At 37.5% G+C, this 24929-nt stretch overlaps 1 protein-coding gene across 5 annotated transcripts in view; it reads right to left on the reverse strand.

Annotated features, from left to right (window-relative positions):
* The window catches only part of CTDP1 (CTD phosphatase subunit 1), a 185426-nt gene that overhangs the window by 129554 nt on the left and 30943 nt on the right, over positions 1–24929 (reverse strand). For all 5 annotated transcript variants that reach the window (XM_034762484.1, XM_034762480.1, XM_034762482.1 and 2 more), the window contains exons 6-10: positions 21265–21355; positions 19511–19677; positions 17021–18115; positions 6968–7109; positions 4031–4261 (exon numbers count right to left, since the gene is read on the reverse strand). In XM_034762484.1, coding sequence (XP_034618375.1) covers positions 4031–4261; positions 6968–7109; positions 17021–18115; positions 19511–19677; positions 21265–21355 — 1726 coding nt within the window. The remainder of the gene's footprint in view (positions 1–4030; positions 4262–6967; positions 7110–17020; positions 18116–19510; positions 19678–21264; positions 21356–24929) is intronic.

Consider the following 24929-nt stretch of genomic DNA (forward strand, 5'->3'; position numbering starts at 1 on the left):
TTGAACGCTCTCCAGAGTCTTTAGAAGAGCTCTTTGAATCTTTCGAGAATCCTGGTACTGAGTCCAATTTTTGATGCCTCTTCTTTCGTACCGGCTACGCTGGTCTGCCTCTCAATACCGGTAGCACTGGAGGTGTGCTACTGACTAATGCCGAGATGCTTAATATCCGGACTGAGATTAACGGCTCAAGATGGAGGCTGTAGCACTGATTCAAGCAGTAGATATTTTAGTCTGGCTGCAGTCTTTTTTTAAGAATGGGGCTTAAAGACATTAGAAATGGCACACTTGTCACTCATGTGAGGTTCCCCCCCCCCCACCTAAGCAAGTAAGGCAGCTGGGGTGGAGGTCACTATTTGGCATTGCCTTAGCACGAAAGTGGCAGGGCTTGAAACCCAGAGGTGGTTTGGCCTTTTATGCTTGTGAATGATGTGCAAGGCAGCAGAGAGCACTAGGGCCACCCCAACGGGTACCGTTAAGAGAAATCTCTGACAACTATGCACTGGAGAGCTCAAACACCTACAGTGGAATGGACATGTGGAATCACTCAAAGAACATTGGGTTGCTGTATCTAGGGTATCCCCTCCCACCTGGTCTTGTATGTCATTGGTCTCAAAAATTCCTGCTCTGCGGTATGTGGGACAAACTCCCTGCTGACATAGCAATGCCATTTAAACTGGAGGTTTTTAAGTGACTTTCAGCAGTAGCAGTTTTGGAACTAGCGTATACAGGCTCTGAATTTGACTGACTAATTTAGTTCTTACATGTTTTTGGGCATTTCTAAACCAGAAAAGATAGGTCCTTTCTAATTCTGAATTGGACCTGCAACCAAAGCCACAGGCACAGGTTCAGAATAATGCATCTGAAGTTTGAATCTGTTGAAATTAGGTTCTGTTTTAGCCCATCTCTACCCATGGTGACTGTTTGTCCTGGAGGAGACGTCTATGAAAATAACTGAAAAAAACTTACAAAACTAGATGCCCAAAATTAGGATAATAAAACCTATTAGGCACCTAGCTAATTCACCTCGCTGAATTTCAGAAGCGTTGAATACCAGCAGTCCCCGCTGACTATAGTGGAATATAGATGCCTAAATTTAAGCCCCAACATTAAACATTTTGGCTTGCTGCTTTTACGATGTTTTTTTGAAAAGCATAATTTGTTACCTCTAGCCATCCCACAACTGAGCAAGTGAGACAATGAAGTGTAAATGTTACCTCCCAGTTTCTGTGCTGCTAAGCAGGAACACAGTATGGGCAAAATATTTAAACTTAGCCACAGAAAAAATAATCATTGCTTGCCACCTAAGAATTGTGCACATCCTACTGTGTGTTAGTCTCTCTCCCCCATTTCCCTTTCTGAGCCACCTATTTGTCTCATGCCCTCATTATGTCTTGTCTTTCAAACTTAAGCTCTTTGGGACATATTTTCTATGTTTGGACAGCATCTAACACAATGGGGCCTCAACACTGTTGGCCTCTGGGAGCTACCATAATATAAAGGTTAAATTATTTAAAAAAAAAAAAAAAAAAAAAAAAAAAGTAACTCATGAGAAAAGCCCCAATTTGCCAGGAAAGAGTTCCCCTGATTTCCAATTGGATAGAGCAATTGTCAAGCCCCAGTAAACATAACTTAAGCAGAAATGCCTCTAACCACTATTTTCCATAATTTTCCTAGCAGCCCCAGTGAACCTTTAAAAATTAGTCAGTGCTCTACCAGTTTTGTAAAAGTCCTATGATTCTTAAACTGAAGGTTTGACAAACAGAAAATTGGATTTTAAATTAACTAATGATTAGAGTGGCTCCTGTTAACAGCAAGACAGGAGTGAATCTGAGAATTTTACAGGTTAGCTTCTTATATGACTATATCATAGGTAGCATTAATTCTTTGAACTGTTCTACATAATTGGCTAATCTGAAGACAGACAGGGTCAACTGAGGAATTTGCATAATCCATGAATAAATGCATCATGCGTATGCAGAAGTCACTTTCCCCTTAGGTTTTTGTCCAATATACTACAAGTTGTTCTTGGTGAAAATTAGGACCAAAATTTGACCTCCACCCATGAAACTTGTAATCTTGAAAGTCATGACCGCCATATTATTCTTTATTTTAAAATTCAGAATACCCATTTATTTCAAAATCTCATTTTTCTTCTTCCTGACGTCGTTAAATTCTTAGATTTTTCTTTCTTCAACAGAATTTGTAAAATTTTGGACACAATATGCAGTATTTTTTATTAAAATCAGAGCAGCCCAATTGTACCACAATCACTGGCTGTCAGAGGTGCTTAAGAGTAACAATCATGATTAAGAAGGGGAAACAATTTTCCAAAGGCCTAGTCTGGGACCAGTTTCTCAGAAGCTCCCAGCTGAAGATACCAACTGACGTATACCTTTTGAAAGAGGAAGGTAATCAAAGGAGGTACCACTTTTGCATTACAAAGCAAAATGAAAAACGTGTGGATATCAATTTTTGGCTCAGTAATTTGTAAATATGGAGATTAAGAGAGTGCACTTTTGAAGTTGATTGATTGATACCTGACATCAGATTTTTACATGCAAGCATTTTAGGAAAGTCATACATACATTCAGTCCAACATACAAGCTTCCCAGCGCCTGGAAACTTCGAGACAAATTCCTCTTCCCCAATGTCAGATAAGGAACAACAAAATCTTTCTAATTATTCTTTCAGAATACTTGCTGTCTTGACTGTTTCAAGTTTCTTTCTTTTAAATGAACTGGCAAGAGAGTATTAGAACAAAATGCAGGCTAAAAAATGGTGATTTAGAAAAGGAGCTGAAAAGAAAACAACTGCCTTTTCAAATATCAGAATGGAACTTAAGAAATTCATATTGGGAAGGGGCAAGGAAAGTGGAATGAAGGAGACAAAAAGAAAGAAAGACCATGAAAGCAGGAAGGGAGAACTGAAAACATGTAAGTCTTGTGACAAAGGAAAAAAAAAGGTGGCAAGAGATTTCTGTAACACATGAAGACTTAAACAATATAAAGTATAGAGACAAAGAAAAGGAGAACATGCAGAAGAATTCATCTTGCATCTCAGCATTTATAATACTTGGTACTTCTGTAGCATCTTTGAGGATCTCCACTGTTTTCAGAGATAATTAAGTTGGCCCCAATACTCTGCCAAGTAATTGTTAGCTACATTTTATAGATAGAGAAACTGAGGAACAGAGAGTGTGTCTAAATTTAGTCAATTCAGTCAACAGGAGCTGCTGAGTGCTCCGAACGGTTGAAAATTAGGTGACTAATTTAAATACCTAAAATCCATACTTTGGAGCCAAACTAAGACTCCCACTTCTGAAAATCTTGGCTTAAATGACCTGACCAAGATCACAAGAGTCCATGACAGGGCTCCCAGATCTCTTAGTTGCTAGCTCTATTCCTTATATCACAAAGCCAGCCTTTCTCCCCTTTTATTTTAGTATCTTAATTCAAAGGTGAGTTAATGTTTTTAGTGCAGATAGACTAGTAGAAACTCACTGTAACACTGGTCAGTTAACCCTTTAAAAACAAAGATAACTTCAAAATAGGATTCCAGAATAATCTCCCATCTGAAAGTACGTGTATGAGGTAAGCAAAGAGGAAAAGCTCTCGAACAAAAAACTGTTAATGCAGCCAGCTGTATATTTTATTTGATAGCCAAACAAATCCAAAGTAATGAATAAAACTTAGAACTGAAATTCACATGCAAAACACACTTGTTTTGGGATATAAATTAGCCTAATAAATTCTACAGCATATAAAATACAAAAACAGTATATTCTCTTTGAGGTTTCTACAAATACAGTTAAGGAATTAAACTCATTTGTAACACTACAGCTGTTCACCTACTTCTGTTCATTTCCTTTAGTAAGATATTGCAAGAGTTGAAGACATTTTTATTTTTAAAGAGGTAAGTTAACTAAGCCAAATGAATCAAATGTTATCAAGTAACAAAAAAAAAACCTGATCTTAGAAAAAATTAAATTTGCAAATAAACTTAAGTGATCCTTAGCTACACTTTCATGTACCTGAAGGATGAGTGCTCCCCGTGGACAGGTAAAGTGAGGGGAGGAGCTGGAGACTGGATATACAGAGACTGGACAGAAGACTGAGAGCCCTTCCTGATTAGCTTTCCAGTGTTGGAATCATAAAGTCGAACTTCAGGACCCGGCTGAAACTTTGGATGGATGGGCGTCGGGTGAAACAGAGCAGTCTGGAACGCGCTGTGTGTATCAGGAAATGTGGCAGGACTGTTCTCTCTGTTGAATGTAATTTTTAAAAAGTTACATCAGAAATTTACATTAATTAATTATTTGTAACTGGAAGTGGAAGCATTAGGATTTCCCTTTCAGAGAAAGGACACATCAGGCTCTGACAAAACAGAGCATTAGAGCAGTCACACAGATTATTACAGGGCAAAATGGATCTGCCTTTTTTCTAACACAGAAAATAATTTTTTTAGGGAGTATGTTCTCAGTACACATGAAAATTCCACAGAACTTAATAGGAATAATGTATGCATAAGGAGAGAACAGACTTAATGTCATATTTTATTAACAAAAATGAAAATATTCTAAAACAGCTATATTAAAACATTTCTCAAAATTTAGTTTCTGAAATCTTAAAACACAATTTCCTCTATAGCATTAAAACCAATACATAATATTTGTCCACCACAGTAATTTGTAGATACTAATACAAACCAGATAAAATGTGCGAGTGCACACACACACACACACGTTCATTTGTACAATGACTTGTAGGATATGATAAATATTTGCTATTCAATATTGCTCTTAAAGCAAAACAAAACAAAAAAAAATAGTACAGCAACTTCTGCCTCAAAGAAATTTACAAAACACCAAATTAATTTACTATTGCACTAAGCCACATATATGGCTACTTTAGAAAAAAAGCCATTAATAATGCCATCAAATATGTTAGTCACTTAGATGAATACCATGTGGACACATATACACACACAATAACAAAGATAGAAGAACTAGCTATGCATCATATAGCGATGTAAGGAGGAGGCAAACCTATCTTAAGAAGGGTATTCAGCAAAAGTAAGTTAATCACATATATTTATACATGCCAGCCTTTTAAAGTTCTGCCACAACACAGATTTAAGATCAGATACTTCATAGATAAAATTATCTATTTCTCTCCAATGTTCTTAGTAAATTCATTTTATATGCAAATAGGATCTCTTAAGAGTTTATCTGCTTTTGTAATTTATTCAGCACCTGAAGTTGCAAGCCCTCTAGGATAGCAATCATTGCCACAAACAACTCTGACAGCAGAGGATTTGACTTCAGAAAAAATGCACATGCTGCTACGCATTAGGAATTCAAGTCTTAGTTCGTATTTTAAAAGTCTCCCTGTTAAGAATATGAAAAAAATATACGATGCCAGAGCAACATTTTATTTTAAATGAATGTGTTCAGTATATGGAAGAGAAGACCATCACTGCAGCTCACTGAAACTGCAGCGTGAATTTTAAGTAAGCAGGAAAGCCAACCTTTTGATCTTAGAGGAGGTGATGTTGGCAATTCACTGAACGACATTCTGCTAGGATTACTTTCTATATGCATCCGAAGAAGTGGGCTGTAGTCCACGAAAGCTTATGCTCTAATAAATTTGTTAGTCTCTAAAGTGCCACAAGTACTCCTGTTCTTCTTTCTGTCTGGAGGCACCATCCTATGGTGAAAGGATAACTAAGGTATTGAATATTTGGGTGTGTAAGATCTCATGGCACATTTTAAAAACTAGTGAAGTTACAATCCATTTATTTTGGACAAAATTTTCAAGGCTCCTAGATTCCTGTTTAGGTTTCTAATTAAAAAGCTACCTCATTTTTAGACATACTGGGCACCCACAAACCCTATTTATGTTACAAATGTTAATCCATGCACATGACTTCAGTTAAGTCTTCACCAAAAGATGGCAGTAAGCAATCCCTAGCCTGATGTCATTCATTAAATCAACCAATATCACTTTTCGCAGCACTGTGAATTTTCCAAAGCCATCTCCTATAAAAAGGTCAGGCTCTTCTGATCAGTTTGCAAGCCTGATAAGATCAGCTGATGTGGTGCAAACAAGAACACAGCCAGGACTTACAAGGTCTAGGACAAAAAGCAAAAAGCAGAATCTCTATTGGAAGCCCCTTACCATCAGCTCTTTCAGTCACATCACCTCCTTCAAGAGGGCTCATCATCTATAGTGGTCTCTTCCCCTTTGGGATTTTTCTTTAACCTTTCTTCTGCTTCCCCTCTCCCATCCGAGGTTTATCCTCTTCTTATTTTGCTGTTCACCTCACTCCATTGTTTTTGTCTCTTTCCTTTCTTACCATCCTTCCTTCATTTCACCCATTTTGTTCTCCCATCAGTCCCCCTTCTTCCCCCCCCCGCTCTCATATTTATCCTCCCCTTTTCTCTTCCAACCTCTTCCCCCATTTGTTCTTCTTACATTTTGTTTTTATCCTGGGTTTCTCTCTTTCCTTCTCTTGGTTACCAAGAGTAAAATGGTTAGCTGGTCAGGCTTCTCATACGCTGAGAATCTGCGTGCTCGCAAGATGGGAGACTGCATGATTATGTTATGCTACACCTCCATTCCTGGTCCCTACAGGCTCTCTACAGCACTAGAATGCAGCACCACTGGTCAGACCTGTTGCTGCCTCTTAATTAAAGTCCCTGCTTGTGGTACTACTAGTCCTAGAGACTTCCTTGAACTCCAAAGCTTGGATCAACTGCCTCCCAGTGATAGTCCTACGTGCAAATAGGACAAGAAATTGGCTGAAATATGGCATGGAATTTTCATACAAACCCTACATCTCTCATACAATTCTGGGTTCATGACATCTTATGAATCAACTCTTTATACAGAAAGGAGAATAAAACCAGACTAATAACATGATCAACCTATCTTTGGTCCATTTTTTTTTTTTTGCATACAAATTTTACCTTTGTGTTTTGATGTAGTCATCTTTTAAGGGAAAGAGCTGCTCCTCTACCTTGTCCCAACGCTCCAAGCAGCTCCACAGCCAGTCAGGGTTTACAACATGGAGATGTTTACAGTCCAGAGCTTGCCGTACTTTTTCTGTGCCTATTATTAAGTCAAACACAACATTACAGTGTTCTGAATAGAAAAGAAGAGGCTTACGTTTTTAAATAGGATATTCTGTGGCCTATTTTGAAAGTTATCAGCTGGCTCAAAGACATTACAGGTCATGTTTAAACAAGTCTTAAGCCTTGGCTGCACTAAGGTATTTTACAAGAAGCTTATTAGCGGTGAAAATGTTGTGAAATTCCTTAGTGCAGACACAGCTAGTGTTCCACTAAAACTAATTCAAATGGGAAGTGGAACCAATCAATTCATAACACTTGAGCATTTCTACACTGAGTAAACAGTCAAAAAGATAAAAGGAACAAAAAAGTTACACATTTCCAAAAACACAGCCTTGTATCAAAAGATATCACAGTCTAACGCAGGAGTGGCCAAAAAGTGGCCTGTTCAGTACCCCTAAAAACCTAAGTATATTTCACATTCCATTAATGTATGCAGTGTTCTGTTATACCAAGCAGTTATACCACACTGTCAAGCACATGGCCACCCTCTTTGATTTGCCATGAGTGTGGCAGGAGCTAACGCTACACTAAAGCAGAAATCATGGATTCTTTAGTGTCAAATGGGAGTATTGAATATAAAATTACTCAGAACAGGGAAGCAAGTTGCCAACATGCACCCTGGGACAGTGGAACATATCAGAAAAAAAATTAAAAAATTAAAAGAAAAAAAAAAAAAAAGAAAGAGGGAACCCTAAAACCATTATGGCCAAAGACCTTGATTTATAATGCAGTGTAGACGAAAACCGATATGAGAGTCACTGGAAAGAGCAAAAAGCCAGCTAGATTGCTACAGATCTCTCCAGAGAACTATCATGATCAGCAAGCCCCACAAGTAAAAAGTGAGAGGAGCTCTCCAACCTACTAAAAGAAAAAGGGAAGAAAATGTATATTTTAAGGGAGCTGGAATTAAGCGAGCAAACATGAAGAAATTAGGTCTAAGGAAAAAAAAAAGAGAAATAAGTTTTTGATGAAGAACAGGAAGCAGTTCTTTATCGTGTTTTTAATCAAGAGGTTAGCAAAAAGTTTGAGGGTTGGGATGATGCAGTCTCTTGTACTAGGTATAAGTCAGGAGACTAGTTGTACTATTTTGGACATACACCTCTACACTGATATAATGTGACCCGATAACACGAATTCGGATATAACGCAGTAAAGCAGTACTACTGGTACTCTCAATTATAGATTTATTTCCTTTGCAGATTACCCTCTCTCCCACACTCCCCTGTCCCCCACCAAGTAACTGTTAGGCTTCAAACTGACTTGAATCTATCCCTTCAAGAGATAAAGTGGAAGAAAAGCAGCTAGATGGGAAGGACAGTTTATATGTTATGATGAAAAAACCACACAGGATGTCATATTGGTTTCAGAGGAGCAGAACTGCATTTATATTTTTATTTTTAAATTATATGTTGCAGTAATAAAGGAGATAAAGCTTGTAGTAGTCTTAATAAAATTGCCTTTATTATTTTAATACAGTCTTTTCCTAGGAAACAGAACAGTTCTGGGCTTATAAACATTATGTGTGTCTGCTGCTAAAGAAACAAACTTGTTTCTCTGCACTCATGAAACCTTTCCATCTCACAAAGACAGCTTCATGATCACGCCTAGAACTTTACTTTGCATTCTGTTTTAAAAGAATACCAATCACAAACTGCAAAAGAAATGTTTTAGACCAATGTCAATTTAGGGATAAAAAAAATGAATCCAGGCTATTCACTACCTTTTGTAAAGAAAAGGATGGGACATAATACGTAGAAAACAACGTCCTTCTCAGCGCTGTTTGATGTCTTAGCCATAGAAGCAAGGAAACAGCAGTTGCACTCCTATTGTTGGTCATTTTCAGTTTAAAAGAGAGGCAAAGAGAACTGTTGCACACACAACCTACCCTATTTGTAACTAATAAATAATAAAAGCAACAATGCAATAATATTTTTACTGTGATCTTCGGGTTATACACATTCTATTGTGCTACTCCTATGGTCAAATATTTTGACGAGATTATTTTGGCACATCTAAAATACAAAATAGTCTAAATACTGCAGTAGCTTGAATGACTAATAAGATTTTAAACTTTATTTTTATGGACAAATTTACTCTAAACTTCAATACTATTGAAAGTGTTTAGCTGCCCTACCAGTTGCCTCATACTCACTTAACTCTGGGAACAGGGTATTTCCCCTCTTCAGAAAGCAGGGGCTAGTGATATATAGGTAAACATGCCTACATTCTTTAAAAGCCAGATCCTGAAGCTTTTATACAACAATGGTATCTTAAGAAAAGACTGAATACAATGAATTATTTTGCCCTAAGTGAATTAAGTAGATATGAAATTGATAGCTGGACTATTGAAGGGGCACTTAGTTTAGTTATGTTTTGTAAAAAACAAGATTTTACAGAATTAGAACAAACATGTCATGATTCTCTCCTTTATAAATTCTCACTAAGTTTACATGTTACCATCCCTTTGTAACCTTTGCAACCTCATAATGCTCAGCCATTATGTGGCAAACAGCAAGGTGCTGTCTCACCTATCTCAGATTAAAATAAGGAAACATCAAAGAAACACACCAAAGTCCTTGTGTGTAAGTGTGGATACTTATATTATTTTGCACCCACATGCCCTGATCTGGATCAAAGTTCTGTTTTGATAGATTTGTGGAGACAGAGGTAGAGGCTGTGCCTGCCCCAAAGGGTTTACAATCTAAGGATGTATAAAATTCTCATTGTGCCTCAGTCTCAAGAAAATGCTAGACACCAAACAAAGATCCAGCTAGCATTTTACATCGTCATCTGCTTATCGACTATGCTAACAAAGTGCACAATTTATGTTTTAGACTCTGACTTCACTCCAGTGCCCTTGGAGACCTTGTTGCTGTTTACTGTCATGGACTTCATGTCACAAAATGCCTCCAAGCATGGTACTTGTTTTGTCACTTCATGTATTCCCTGTAAGGAGCCAGGATTGTACTGCAAACTAATTGCCAGCCACAATTACCTACAAATCCCACAGGCACATGTCTTTAGGTGGTCTTTTGGTACATCTGTTGTTAGACAAAGACATATGGTATCCATGTGGAAACAGTGTTAAAGGGGCGGGCCTGCCTGAAGAAAAAAGATAGAGCTGCAAAATTTCTACAGGTTACCCATAACATATAACACAGATTCACTAGTGAAATTCACATACCAGCTTGTAAGCAGCCACAACAGAATGAGCACGAAAGGCATGTAGCCAGCTGAGTAATCATGTGTCCAACTATGTTGTAAGGGCACGATTCCCACCTAGAAATCTTAGGTCAGCAGTTCAGAATTTCTACTCCAAAGGACAACATATAGCACAATCACTACTATCTATACAGAGGAGCGAAAAATTTACTCCACAGTCAGATCCAAGTTGTATGACTCAACTGTTCTGCAGTAGGTGTAGGAAAAGATACAATGGTGTTACCTTAATGTAAGAACCCCTTCCCACTACAGCAAATTGCCATTGCAAAACGGTTATGCAGGACTACATTCCTGATTGGGTTGTAAAGATGAACTACTCTCTCTATTACTTAATGCTCCACACAGTGAAGGCTTTGTATTACAATAGTGTTCACAACAATATTGTTAATTAGTTTTCAAATCGTTAATACACTCAGTTCACATATTATGATATAGCATATTAATATAATTAAAACCTAAAGTTAAATCTAATATTTATATTTAGCTAACAGTAGTGGATGATTCATTAAAGGATGTGCAGTCATTAAAGACATCTGCGATACAAATAGTTTTGCAAATTTTCTTATTTAGTCTCAGGGTTTTTTGTTTTTTAATTTTGGTAGAAAGGTACCATACACTCCTAATAAAATCATGTTAATAGTGAAATTATACATTCCAGAAACAACAACAAAAAAAGGAAACACCCAAAACGTTTCACTGTCTCAAACGGTGGCTCGGGACCCCCCAAGTGGTTTGTGACCCCATTTTAATAGGGTTAGCGGGGTTGGCTTAGACTTGCTGGGACCAAAGGCTGAAGCCCAAGCCCCACCACCCAGAGCTCAGGCTATAGGCCCCCAGCCTGGGGCTGAAACCCTTGGGCTTCAGCTTTGGCCCCCCTGCCCAGAGCAGTGGGGCTCAGGCGGGCACAGGTTTCTGTCCCACCTCCTGTGGCCATGTAGAAATTTTTGCTGTCAGAATGGTGCCACGGTGCAATGCAGTTTGAGAACCCCTTATGTGCCTTACTCTCCAGCTAGCCTTGAATAATACTGATATTTTCGAACAACAAGCGTTAAAATTACACCACAGAGGGGGGGAATCGATCTAAGATACGCAGCTTCAGCTACGAGAATAGCGTAGCTGAAGCAGACGCATCTTAGATCGACTTATAATCACTTAGATCGACTTAGAATCCTCACGGCACAGGATCAACGGCCACCGCTCCCCCATTGACTCCGCTTCCGCCTCTCGCCATGGTGGAGTTCCAGAGTCGACAGCAGAGCAATCGGGAATCGATTTATTGCGTCTACACTAGATGCGATAAATCAATCCCTGATAGACAGATCACTACCCGCCGATCCGGCGGGTAGTGCAGACATACCCTTAGACACAAAATAAATATGTCCAGAAGTTATCTGCACAACTACTTTCAAGAACAACCAGAACTGGAAACTAATGCATATTTTTTGCAACAATTTTGTAGAGAGTTTAGAAATATTTTCTTGGCTCTACTACATGTGAAGTTTATTTTATACACAAGGAAACAAGAAATAAAATCTAATTATCATTTGCATTTTGATAGCGACCAAATACCCCAAACAGATTCAAGGCCTCACTGGACACAGTGCTGTATGTACACACAGGAGGATATTATTCCTTGCCAGATAGCGTATCTTATTTCAGATTAGATTAACCGTAACAAACAGTAGGGAAGTGAGAGGGAAGAGAAGGAAATTGATTAAAAGATTTTGCAGGTATATTAGCTATTGCACAACTCAGAGGCTCAAACATCCCTCCCCACATCCAGAAGAAATCAGCTGATTCCCTCCCCTGACTCCCACTCAACCAAGCCATGGCATTGGCTGAATGATTTCTTATAGGCATCACAGCAGAGGAAAGTGTTAAAGAGTTTTGAAGGAGAGATTTGGGACTACAGACTAGACTAGAAAGGGCATTCATGCCTAAGGCTCAGCATTCTACAAAGCAGAGACATTATTTATACAAGTAAAACAGATTCTATAAAAGTGCTTATTACCAAAAGGTATAACATATTTTTTTGTTCGAGCAAAATTGGAGTGTTTATGATTGTGGAACTAGCTGGGACAAAAATGTATTTTTTTAAAAAGTGACAGTACTTAGGGAAGTAGAGAATTATATTGGATACTTTAAATTACATCACATGAAGGCAGACAACTAAATATTGACAAATTTTATAAGTGCTTGCATACAAATGCTAGAAGTCTAAATAGTAAGATAGGTATACCTGAGTGCCTGGTATTAAATGAGGATATTGATATAATAGGCATTACAGAAACTTGGTGGAATGATGATAATCAATGGGACAGGGTAAGACCAGGTACAAAATACAAAGTAATGACACAGTAGGTCACACTGGTGGGGGAGTGGCACTATGTGTGAAAGAAAGAAGAGTGAATATATAGGAAAAAAAACTTTAATGAATTCAACTGTATCACAGAAACTCTATGCATCACAGAAATTCCATGCTTGAATAATAAGGGTCTAGCAGTAGGAATATACTACCAACCACCTGACCACAATGGTGACAGTTACTATGAAACACAGTGATATTAGATGCTACAAAAACAGAAAACTCAAAAGTAATGGGGGATTTCAATTATCCCCATACTGACATGTCAACTCTGGGTGGGATACAGAGATAAAATTTCTAGACACCATTAATGACTGCTTCTTGGAGCAGCTAGTCCTGGAATCCATAAGGGGACAGGCAATTCTTGATTTAGTCCTAAAAGGCGAATAGGATCGAGTTCAAGAAGTGCATATAGCTGAAATGTTTGGTAATAGCAACTATACTCTAATTATATTTAACATCCTCATAGGAGAGAAAATACCAAAGAAACCCATCACAATAGTACTGAACTTCAAAAAGCAGAACAAAAATGAAGAAGCTAGTTAATGGAAATTAAAAGGAACAGTCATAAGTGTGAAATGTCTGCAAGCTGCATGGAAACCATTTAATAACACCATGATAGCGGTTCAAACTAAACGTATATCTTAAAATCAAACAAAACCAAAAGAACAGTCAGAGGGCCAAAATGCCACCATGGGTAAAGAGCAGAGGAAAAGAACGAAAAAAGACAAAACAAAAACAATTTTTTTAAGTATCTCAGCCGCAGGAAGCCTGTCAAAATCAGTGGGACCACTGAATGATCACAGTGCAACAGGAGCACCAAAAGAAGATAAGGCCATTGTAGAGAAGCTAAATGAATTTGTTACATTGGTTTTCACTGCAGAGGATTCATTTAAGGTGATAAATCTGAGGACCAGATGATAGGAACTCAAATATGAAATTGCAGAACTGCTAACTGTGGTACGTAACCAAATGCCTAGATCAGCCTCTGTACCACATGACTGGAGGATAGCTAATGTAATGCAATTTTTAAAAAAGGCTACAGAGGTGATTCTGGGAATTACATACCGGTAAGCCTAACTTCAGTACCAGGCAAATTGGATGAAAGTACAGTAAAGAATAGAATTATTAGACATATAGATGAACACAATATTTTGGGGAAGAGTCAATATAGCTTTTGTAAAGGGAAACTATGCCTCACTAATCTATTAGAATTCTTGGAGGGGGGGGGGTCAAAGGATTCTAAGCTAGATGGATCATTGGTCTGACCCAGTGGGGCCATCCTTATGTTTTTACTTACAAGCTTGCAAGTCAAAGGCATGCAAAAAAGGCCACAAAGCACAGAATTTGCCAGACTAAATTGTAAGCAATACCACGTGTTTACTCTTCGTGTAAGTGAAATATTGAGAACAAAATAACCGAAACCACCAACATAGTCAAAATAACTTTAGCTGGTTTGGGGTTTTTTTTGCTTTTTAAATTATGTTATTGAGTGAGAGCCTGGGGATCTAGATCCTCTTATCAAAATCAGATGAGATTAAAAATATCCACTCACTTGTGGAGAAGGGAAGCTCTTCTTGGTGAGTGTGGGGACATAAGCCATTTATTTCTGCAGACTTGAAGTTTTCATTTAAAATTAAGGTTGTCAAATGATTTTTAAAAAATCGCAATTAATCACGAGATTAAAAAACAGTCGCAATTAATCGCAGTTTTAATCACACTGTAAAACAATAATAGAATACCAATTTAAATTTATTATAAATATTTTTTGGATATGCACAACAGCACTGTAGAACAAGTTTTTTATACCTAGGTCTACAAATTAGATAAAAAAAATACACAAGGACTTTTTCCAGAAAACTGGACTGTCAGTTCCTCTTCCTCTTATGGGACAGCAAGGCAAACATGGCAGAATATGTACATTATGACACTTTTATACAGCATTTCAAAACTAGGTCTTTCTAAAACAGTGCATTGAGCTTTTACTTTGCACACCAGGAAAGAGACAACCAGAACATATACAAAAATCAAGTTATTATGCTAGCTTCCTGTATTCTTTCCTCAATACTTATTTAATCGAACATTCAAGCATTATTCTCCCCTTGCTCCAGCTTCTTTATCATGCTGCAAATGCAAGTGTGAAATTATCTTGAGCCAAGCTGCCATGGAAATATTTTGGTCATAAACTCAAGATTATTGCTTTTATGCAAAAAAACAAACAGATTAGTGGCCATAAGAGGCAAAACCCCTTTGAAATGAGACATTTTGTAATTTGGAATGGAAAACTCTGAAGAAACACAAGAGATCAATTTAGTGATTTTTATGATTAAAATACTATCAAGCCCTTTACATTTCCAATAGAATGTGACTCACATTTTGTGAGTAATTCTCATCTGATGGAGCTGCATTGACATCAGCGCAATTCTCAGAGTAAGATCTGCTCAATAGCAACTGTAGCAGAGCCCGAGGGATCATGAAATACTGTGACCCAAGTTTTCAGAAGCGTGCACCAAACACATTCACAAAATGAAAATTATACGAATGCACAGTCCCAACTAGCACACCTGCAAGCATTGGAAGTCCCCAACTCCCAGTCAATCTAAAACTGTTCCCAATCTGGACACTTTGGCTACGTCTTCACGGCCAAGAAAGGTGTGTATTAAAGTGTGATGACTACCACGGGTTATGTATCTCATTGTAAAAAGGTGAGGCACAAGTAGCTTTTACCACAAGGTAGCTAGCCAAGATCAACAGTACACACACACCCTGCCCATTGATATTTTACTATGTCACAGTATAAGCTACGTGTGCCACGTCTCCACTAGGATTTTACAAAGAGATCGTTAATCCAAGCTAGTTACCCCATTGTAATAACACCCCTTTTTCTGGCCGCGAAGACAGGGCCTTAGTCACCGTCCATCTAGCCCAGGGATCAGCAACCTTTGGCACGCAGCCGGACAGGGTAAGCCCCCTGGCGGGCCAGGCCGGTTTGCTTACCTGCCGCATCTGCAGGTTCGGCCGATCGCGGAGCCCACTGGACGTGGTTCGCCACTCCAGGCCAATGGGGGCTGCGAGAAGCGGCGGCCAGCACATCCTTCGGCCCGCGATGGTTCCCGCAGCCACCATTGGCCTGGAGCAGCGAACCGCGGCCAGTGGGCACCGCGATCGGCTGAACCTGCGAACACAGCAGGTAAAGAAACTGGCCCGGCCCGCCAGGTGGCTTACCCTGGCAGGTCGCGTGCCAAAGGTTGCCGATCCCTGATCTAGCCAAGCAGTTTTTAAACCACTGAAACCAAGTTCATCAAAAATGTTTTTTGCCATGATGTGCTAAAAATCAAAGTTTGGGAACCTAGAAGTCACCATTGTTTTCAATGTTCAGTGCAGAACTCAATATTTTTTCATATTCATCATATTTCTTTTTCAAGAAAAATAGGAAGACTGAATTGGTTGGACTATTAAAGTAGAAATGATATTATGAGCTTGCATTGAAGTTCTAGATTTGGGTGAAAAAAGCTTCACCACGCTAATAAAAATATATTATGATGTTTTTAATACTGTAATCCTTTGACATGAACTTAAAGTTTATTTTTGCATATATTCTAATCTTGTAAGAAAGAAGGCAGGCTAGGAAAATAAGTCAAAGGTGACTGAAAAAACTGGACTCATGGTTTTTGTTTACTTCTTCATGGTGTATAAAGAGGACTTAAAAGGTGTTTTTAGTTTTATTTTTTTAAAGGCTGCTTGTTGTTATTTTTTAATCACATTGGGAATTCAGGTTCTGTCTAGCCTGGAAGACAATGAAGTGAAATGACAATATCATAAGAAACAATGAAAGTTGAGCAAGTGAGAGGAGAACTTTAAGTCAAGACTGCTTATCATTTGTTTCTTTTCAGTTATACCTGTTTAAAAAATACCTGACTGATTTTAGAACATTATCTTCATGGAATAATCAGCAACCCCCCCCCCCCCCTTTCCATAAAAGCTAGCAATACACTTCTCATCTGACACACTCAAGATCAGGAAAGACCACATTTGACATTTGGTATTTTAAAAAAAAAAAAACTATTTTAAAAAATTCTTAATCCTATGAAAGCAAAAAGGATACAAGACCTTTTAAAAATGATTTGCAGTAAATCTTTAAGCTACTTCCCCCCATAATTTAAATCAACATTAAAGATGGCAAGTATATCAAGACCCATATTTAACCTTTTCAAGTCTTCAGCCAACTTTTTGTGTAACTAAAATCATGAGTGAAAACAATATTTTCATTAACAGAAGACTGAAAAATTTCACCTACTTACCTCCCCTTGCCGCAATCAGATGGGTTGCCTTGTTGGGATCATCAGCATTCAGTACTAGGTTCTTTATAATTTTAGCTCCAAGTGCGGTAGCATGATAATGCTCTCGGGTTCTTTCTATGGGGAAATTTGTTGGATAGAGTCCACTAAATATTATGGTAACATCTGCCAATACCTTGCTTTTCAATTCTGGTACTATTTTTCTTATGTCTGGAATTTCATTGATCTCCTTTTTCAGGTATTTATCATACTTGGTATAATAATCAGTGTGCACCCGAACAAGGATCTCTTCAAGGTATATTAAATGGTCATCTTCATCCGTGTCTTCCTCTTCTTCCTCTTCTTCCATGCTCTGATCTAAAGACTCACCCATTGTAATCCCAGACTGCTCACTATTCTGGGACTCTGTCTCCGCTTCTTTCTTGTCTGCACACCCATTTCCCAGATCACAAAGGCTGTCCTGTTCACTTTCTTCTTGCATTTCAAGATCAACTGTCTTGCCAGGAGGATATATGCTAGGTGGAGCTATCGCCTCCCCAGAATGGTTCACTTGACCATCCTTTCCCCCACTCACATCAGTGCAACATTCTTGCTGCAAATTTTCATCTGGTACAGGCTGCTTTGATTTTTTCCAGCTTCTCTTCCCCTCATTTTCACTATCTGAGGCAGAAGAGGACGATGACTTCCTAGCATCTAATCCACTGTCACTTTCACTGTCACTAGACAGTTCAAAGTCCAAGTTATTTGTTGCCTTGTCTTGGGTCTGCTGCTTCTCTGTAACTGTCCTATCATCTTGTTCTGAAGAAATCTGAGACTCCTTAACACTTGTTGAATCATTAATGACGGCAGCATTTGTTTTGTGATCAATGGTACCACTTAAGGAGTCTCTAACATTTAATTTATCATTGGAATTCAACCCCAAGTTAGAAGTCTCGCTGCTCATAAAATTACTACCATTTGTAGTACACATCTCTTTTGTAGATTTCCTAAGACCATTACTTTGTTCTTCCACACACGTAACGTTCTTTACTTCTTCAGAATCTTTTGCCGTTACCACTGTGGGATCAGATGCTTCAGTTGTTTTTGAAGAATGATTTACTGAACAAAACACACGAAAAAAGTAAGATGAAGTTTCCCTGTTTTATCCTTCCAAGTAGATGAGCTTTCAGTTATGCTTTCAGAAACTCAACATCCATCCTCTCCTCCATAAATTAAATAAGGTCAATCTACAGCTAAACATATCTATGCATCAGAATACTCTCAGTTGGGATTTTCAAAGGGCATAAGAGATTTATAGGTACTCAACTCCTATTGAAACGTAATAGAAGCGGAGTGCCTAACTCCCTTAAACCTCTTGAAAATCCCAGTTTATGTTGCCCTCATCATCATATGAGATGTCTACCTCACAAATAATAATGCCTTTATCTTATTATGTAAGGAAGTATCATTCCCCTTTAGATGGACAACTGAAGCATTTAAAAAAAAACAAACAAAACAAAAAAAACACATGACCTGCCAAAGGTCACAGAGGAAAAAAGCGTATTTCCAGAGTATTAACCATAAGATTGTCCTCTTTATGAACTTACAAGTTCTGCTCACATTTTTTCTATCCTCTGTTTTCAGAACTGATTGAATACAAAACCAAGAAAATGCTTTAGAAATTGAAAAATATATTTTACTACCATCAAAATATGTTGATCAAACCCTTTATGAAGGCACTAGTTATATGCAACAAACGAGAGCAGTCTGCTTCATATGCAGAAAAAGATTACTCTGTAAATAGCTTTTAGACAGGTTTTTTTTGGGGTAGCTGACAAGCAGCAGACAAATGCAGTTATATTCTTGGCAGGAATAGCCAAGGCCATTCTTAGCAGAGATGACCACATCTTATTCGTAAAAAAGGCATACATGTGACTTGACTGCCCCTTGGTCACCACTATTGCCATTACAGCATGCTGATCTCATACTATATTTTGAGAAGTACATGGTCAGGCTATTCATTCCATTCTTATACTTTTTAACCACATGAAACATTACTACAGTAAAATAACAGAATTGAATTCATTTCTAGATGGTAACAATGGCAAAAGAATGGTAAACAGGCTCAACAGGAACTAAATATGTACAGAAAAATACTAACTATCCTGAAATGAAAGCTTCTCTCTAAAATACCCAACTACGAATAAAGTAAGTTCCTTTCCAGCTACTTCTACGAGTTTTAATAAATCCTGGATATATTGGCCTTCCCAGTCATCACCTTTTCAGACTTGTTTTCTCAGGTGAAAACCACTGCTGTAGCATCTGCTTTTTCACTGTTTACAGTACCCTCTTAAGATTGCTGAAAATAAAATTCTGTCACATGCAAAATGGATGTGGTTTGGTAGACTCTGAAACCCCACTATTCGTTTTTTGTTTTGGACAACACTTTGTTAGCACGGTTTTGGTTTGCTAGTCAACTGCTGCTCCAAAAGTAAATAAATAAAATGGAGTTACCCTTCTTTTTCATCTGAGCTTCCCTTGATCCAGGTGGTGCATTAATATCGCCTATACCCTGAAAGTACACATATTTCTTTACAGTTATCAAATTGGGTGCAAACTTCCAAACATCCTCTCGGTCATCAATAATGCAAACCATGGAGTCACCACATGGGAAGAGATTTCTAAAAAAAAAAAAAAAAAAAAAAAAAAGTTGCTTGTTTTTATTGTCTGTTAAGTTTACTATTTAAAACACTCTGGGTTGACATTCTGGTTAGTTGTGTGCGTCAAATGGGCATGAACATTAAACATGAATGATTTCTGAAAATTAAAAGTATTTATTAGGATTCTGGATGAGTCAATTCGTTTACCTGTAACAGTTATCATACAATCTGCAGCTCTTCCTACTGGTTACTCTACCAATCATCTTTTTGTGGTTTTAAAAAGTTTTATGAACTATTATTAGAAAGAATTTTTCAAGTTAGTTCACAAAAGTCTCAAAAAAAATAAATAAATTAGCAATTACATTTATTTATCCCCTTCAGTTCCAGTGGTCAAAAATATGAGCCCTCTCAAAGTTTAAATTTGAGTATACATAGTGTATTGCACTGAATTTCAGTCTAGGTTCTTCTACCTAAATAATACAAAATAATTCAGGAATAAAGGGGCAGGAGCAATATCATATATAGTAACTTAGTCACACTTACTCATTCCATAGAGATTACATCTAAACAAGAAGTCTTAGTATTTAAACTGGTCATAAACCTGACAGGAGAATACTCAGAATAGATCCAAAAATATACCCAGGATAAGAAAAAAAAAAAAGTATGATTTGCTGTGATGAATCCTCCCCTCCCCATAACAGCTCCAATAGGGATATTATTAAATATCAGGCAATCCTAAGTTTTACACAGACAAAAGGCCAAGATTGTCAAAAATTGGAGCCTAAAATATAGGTTAAGGAGCTTAATTTAAGCACTGAAGTGTAATTTTCAAAAGTGCTGATAATCAATGAAACTCAAAAGTGATGAATACCCAGCAAAGTCAGGCCACATAAGTACCTAAATACAGATTTGAGAGTCTAGCTTTAGGCTACTATTCTGGAAAATGTTGGCCTAAATTTCTACAATATAAAAATGCACAAATTATATTATGTAATGAACCACAAGATGAAATAAAATAGGATGGGTTGCTTGCAAATCATCGCAGGGAAAAAGTTTAGGGCCGGTCTAGACTATCGCTTAAATTGATCTAACTTATGTCGCCTCGGGGTGTGAAAAAGTCCCCTTCATCCCCCTAGGTGACGCAAGTTTTGCGCTGTCCACACTGGCGCTATCCGCCGACATAGCTTACGCTTCTCAAGAAGGTAGAGTAATTATGCTGATGGCATACTGCATCTTCACCAGACGCGCTACAACAGCGTAGCTGCATCGGTGCATCTGTGCTGATGTTGCGCTGTAGTGTAGATTTGCCCTGAGTTGCAGTTAGCTGCAGCCATAAAACATCTGAAAACAAAGGTTATCACTGAATGCGAGACTCTAAATTATCTTGCTTGAACATTACAGGGTGTAATGCCCACTGAAGTATTAAGTAGATGAAGCCTATAAGCATTAGCTTGCACTTCTCAGTTTTATTGCTCTCTGTGAAGGTACAGATTTATGGAGTACAGAAGGGATAAAGAATTTCTCCCTTTAATACTTATGTTCCCAACATTCTGCCTTCATTTCCACTCCTGGATTATTTATTAAGAAGTTTCACACCCCCATACATACCTAAGATTCCCTGTTTTAGAAAATGGATCAATACATTCATCTCTTGACAATATCCGATGAGAAAAAAGTTTCTTTTCAGGGTCCAAAAATCCTTTTGAAAGAAGAGTTTGAAGTTAATATTTCTTCACAGCAACATTTTCTCCCTGTTAATATTCTACATAATCTGTTTTCATAGTCCATCACACCATACTACACTAAGCCCATCTTTGTGCATTAACAGCAGTACAAATGGAGCAACACAGCCTTTCAATTTGAAGTTTATTTTAAACTGTGTGATACTGATGTAATCAAAAATGCACTGAGATATTTAAACTCCAAAAAGTATTCATTAGATAGCAGGTAAAGAGTAAACACAGTAGATTAGATATCTGTCACTAATTCAGTAGGACTCTTATTTTAAATATCCAATCCCAATTCCTTTAACACAGAAGCAATAATGAAGTTACAAAAATTGTGGCATCGGTGAATAATTAAGGTAAAAGGAAGCAAGCATAGCTGACAGTTAAATAAAGGTTCTGGCAACTTACATTTATAACACTTTAAGACTAAATCCTGTCCTTAGCACATTGTGCCTAGGGTCTGCAGAGAAGTCTCATGCGAATTGGCAAAGTACTGCAATGCTTAAGCATAATGGGCAAGTTAAGAGGCAGTTTCAGTTTGAATTCTTGCATCTGTGGTTTTAAATTGGACCTATAACATTATTTTAGTGCATCTGTACTTGTACTAAGAATAAATCAGGATTTCTTGAAATGTTAGACGTATTTACATAAATCTGTGCTGACTGCGCTCTTTGTTAAGAAGGAATAGGAGACAGTATGCTAGCTAATTTAAAGGCAAAATAAAATACAATTAGTTTGGCAAAATGGCAAATTCACCCATATACAAACAGGGTAATGCAGCTGACCTCTCTGTCAATGTAATTAAACTTTCTTTATAAACAGACATTGTGGTTTCATTACTGCTCTAAAAGAAAAAAGTGGTGTTTCATGTATTACTCTGGATTTGCCATTTTGCTGAACTGACTGGATTATAATCTGCTTTGAGATTAGTTTGAACGTCTCACTATTCCTGCAGATAACACAATCATTACTTATTTATGCAAAAACAAATTTCAAAAAAGGTGGCCATGTTATAGTCTATTGCACAAGTTTTGAGAAGTGACTACTGATGTCAGGGGGGCAAATCTGAGGCTCCCTGCAGGAGTCTTATGGATTTTCAGTGTACTCAGAACTTTCTGAAAGTCAGGCCCCTTTTAGGGGTCTCAAACAAAATCACTAATCTCTTTTGAAAATTTGGACCTATATGTATTAATATAAATGTGTCATTGGAATAACTTAAAACCCATAAAAAGCAAGAAAATTCTGAGTTAAGGACAGAGGTTCAACCTTAACTCACCCGACTATGCTTAAGAATTGCAGCAAACGCATGTAGAATCATCCCCTGTAGAGAGACCCTTGCAGTACCTAGGCATAATGAATTGAAAATATTAACTACAGAGAACCATTGCCACACACAGAAAGAATATATTTTGACAAACTGAATATAAATCGTCATATACTGCATTATTGTACAACTGTCACACCATCAGCTGTTCTTCCCCCTCGCCAATCTGAGTAAAACAGAAACTTTCCATTCTCATTAGTACATTCCTGCCTAATTTGTCAGTGAAACCACAATCAGGTACTTGCTACATTGTCACATTACACGTGGTAAGAAACCTGAACATACTTAAGTGTTGACAGCAAATGATGGAAGATGCAGAAGTACACAGTTATTTAACAGGGCTCTGGCAAAAGTCTAGTTCATTTATGCTTTTTCCTGGCAACTGATGGCAGGTAAAAAAAAATTGAGGACAGTTCACTACAGATGCAAAAAACTGTCCCCACAAATTGAAGGCCCAATTTGAAAAAAAGTCAGGTCCATTACATCTTTATCTTCTTAAAGTTTAAGCTTTCATATGACTTTGCCAGTTCTTAATACAGCTCAATATAGATTAGTCACACAAAATTTCAGTGAAGCCTTATAGATTGGTGTTAAATTGAACGAAGTACACTAAGTAACCAAAAGGCATAATCTTTACTAAAGAGCTTCTCTCTCAAATTTACTTTTCTAAAACATTGCCAAATCAATGGAAAAACAAAGTATAATATCAATTTGTTTATGTATTTCACAGAAATGGCATATGGGAGGCACATATTTCATTGATGGAATAGGGTTAATTTGCTTTAAGAAAATGTCTGTCATTAAATCTTTAAGAAGAATAAAAACTTTCCACCAGTACTGGCTATGAAGTGAGTTTCTTCCATAAAAGAACAACTGAGACACCCAGTGGCTAGACCATGTATTAACAAAAAACAGCAACTGATCCACCAGCAGGTACTGACTAAACACAAAGTTCCTTGTAGTTCATTGGTAAAGGTTTTCTTCCTCTTTACAAAAAGAATTAGAACTACACACATTTTTCCTCTTGGGAGGTATGTCAGAAAATGTCAAGTGAAAAATTTAAAAAAAACTCAATGTTATTACTTATCGAGCTATACATTAGAAAGAAAAAAATAGCAGGTGTTGCTTGCTTTCAACAAAGCCATAAATAGCATTTCCTGTTAGGCTATAATTGCTACCTTTCACTAGTTAGCATACATTTTCTATATTTTTCATACCACAAAGTATGCACATCTCAAAACAACTGAGCTTCACAAATGAATTTTACTCATTAATACATTTACCCATCAAGTCACATCTTAACAGACATCAAAAGAAGTTCATTTCAAATACAAGTACAGCCAAACATGGACTATTTAAAGCCTTTTATAGAAACCAAATTAGACAACTTACGAAACACAGTCCTAACTAGAAACAGTGAGTTTATATAGGACTACTTATTCTTTTACAGCAGCCACCCATTTGTTGAATACAATTTTTAATCAATTACATGTTCCATTACACAAAGATGACAATCAGCTCTTCATTCTCCTGCTTGTTCTTCTAGAAAATTCTCTATAGATCTATGACATCACACACACACACACACACACACACACACTCACTCTACAGAAATCCAAAATTATTTAAGTGGCACTCATTACAGCCCCCCTTTACCACCACCCTGTCCCCCAGTTGTTTCAGCCCCTCAGTTTCTTCCCCTGCTATGGAATTGTTTACCATTAAAAATAATTAAGATAAAAGTAACAAATAAGCAGTTTTAAAAATTCCAACCACCACCACCAGCACATGGGAATGAGACATAAAGAGGTAAAGGTTTTCTTCCTCTTTACAAAAACCATACCACGGATACATCACCATACTTGATTTTTCTACTCCAAGACGCTGAGACACTGTGGTGATGGACATAATATAAAACTACCGAGAGAAGAATTTAGTCTCCGACTTCTTAGAAACAAACAAGTCCTGTGCTTTTAAGTTTATAATTCAAAGTTAGTAATTAATTAATTTTACTAAGCAACAGAGGGTCCTGTGGCACCTTTGAGACTAACAGAAGTATTGGGAGCATAAGCTTTCGTGGGTAAGAACCTCACTTCTTCAGATGCAAGTAATGGAAATCTCTAGAGGCAGGTATATATCAGTGTGGAGATAACGAGGTTAGTTCAATCAGGGAGGGTGAGGTGCTCTGCTAGCAGTTGAGGTGTGAACACCAAGGGAGGAGA

The sequence above is a fragment of the Trachemys scripta genome, chromosome 2 (assembly GCF_013100865.1).
Source record: "Trachemys scripta elegans isolate TJP31775 chromosome 2, CAS_Tse_1.0, whole genome shotgun sequence".
Lineage (NCBI taxonomy): Eukaryota > Metazoa > Chordata > Testudines > Emydidae > Trachemys > Trachemys scripta.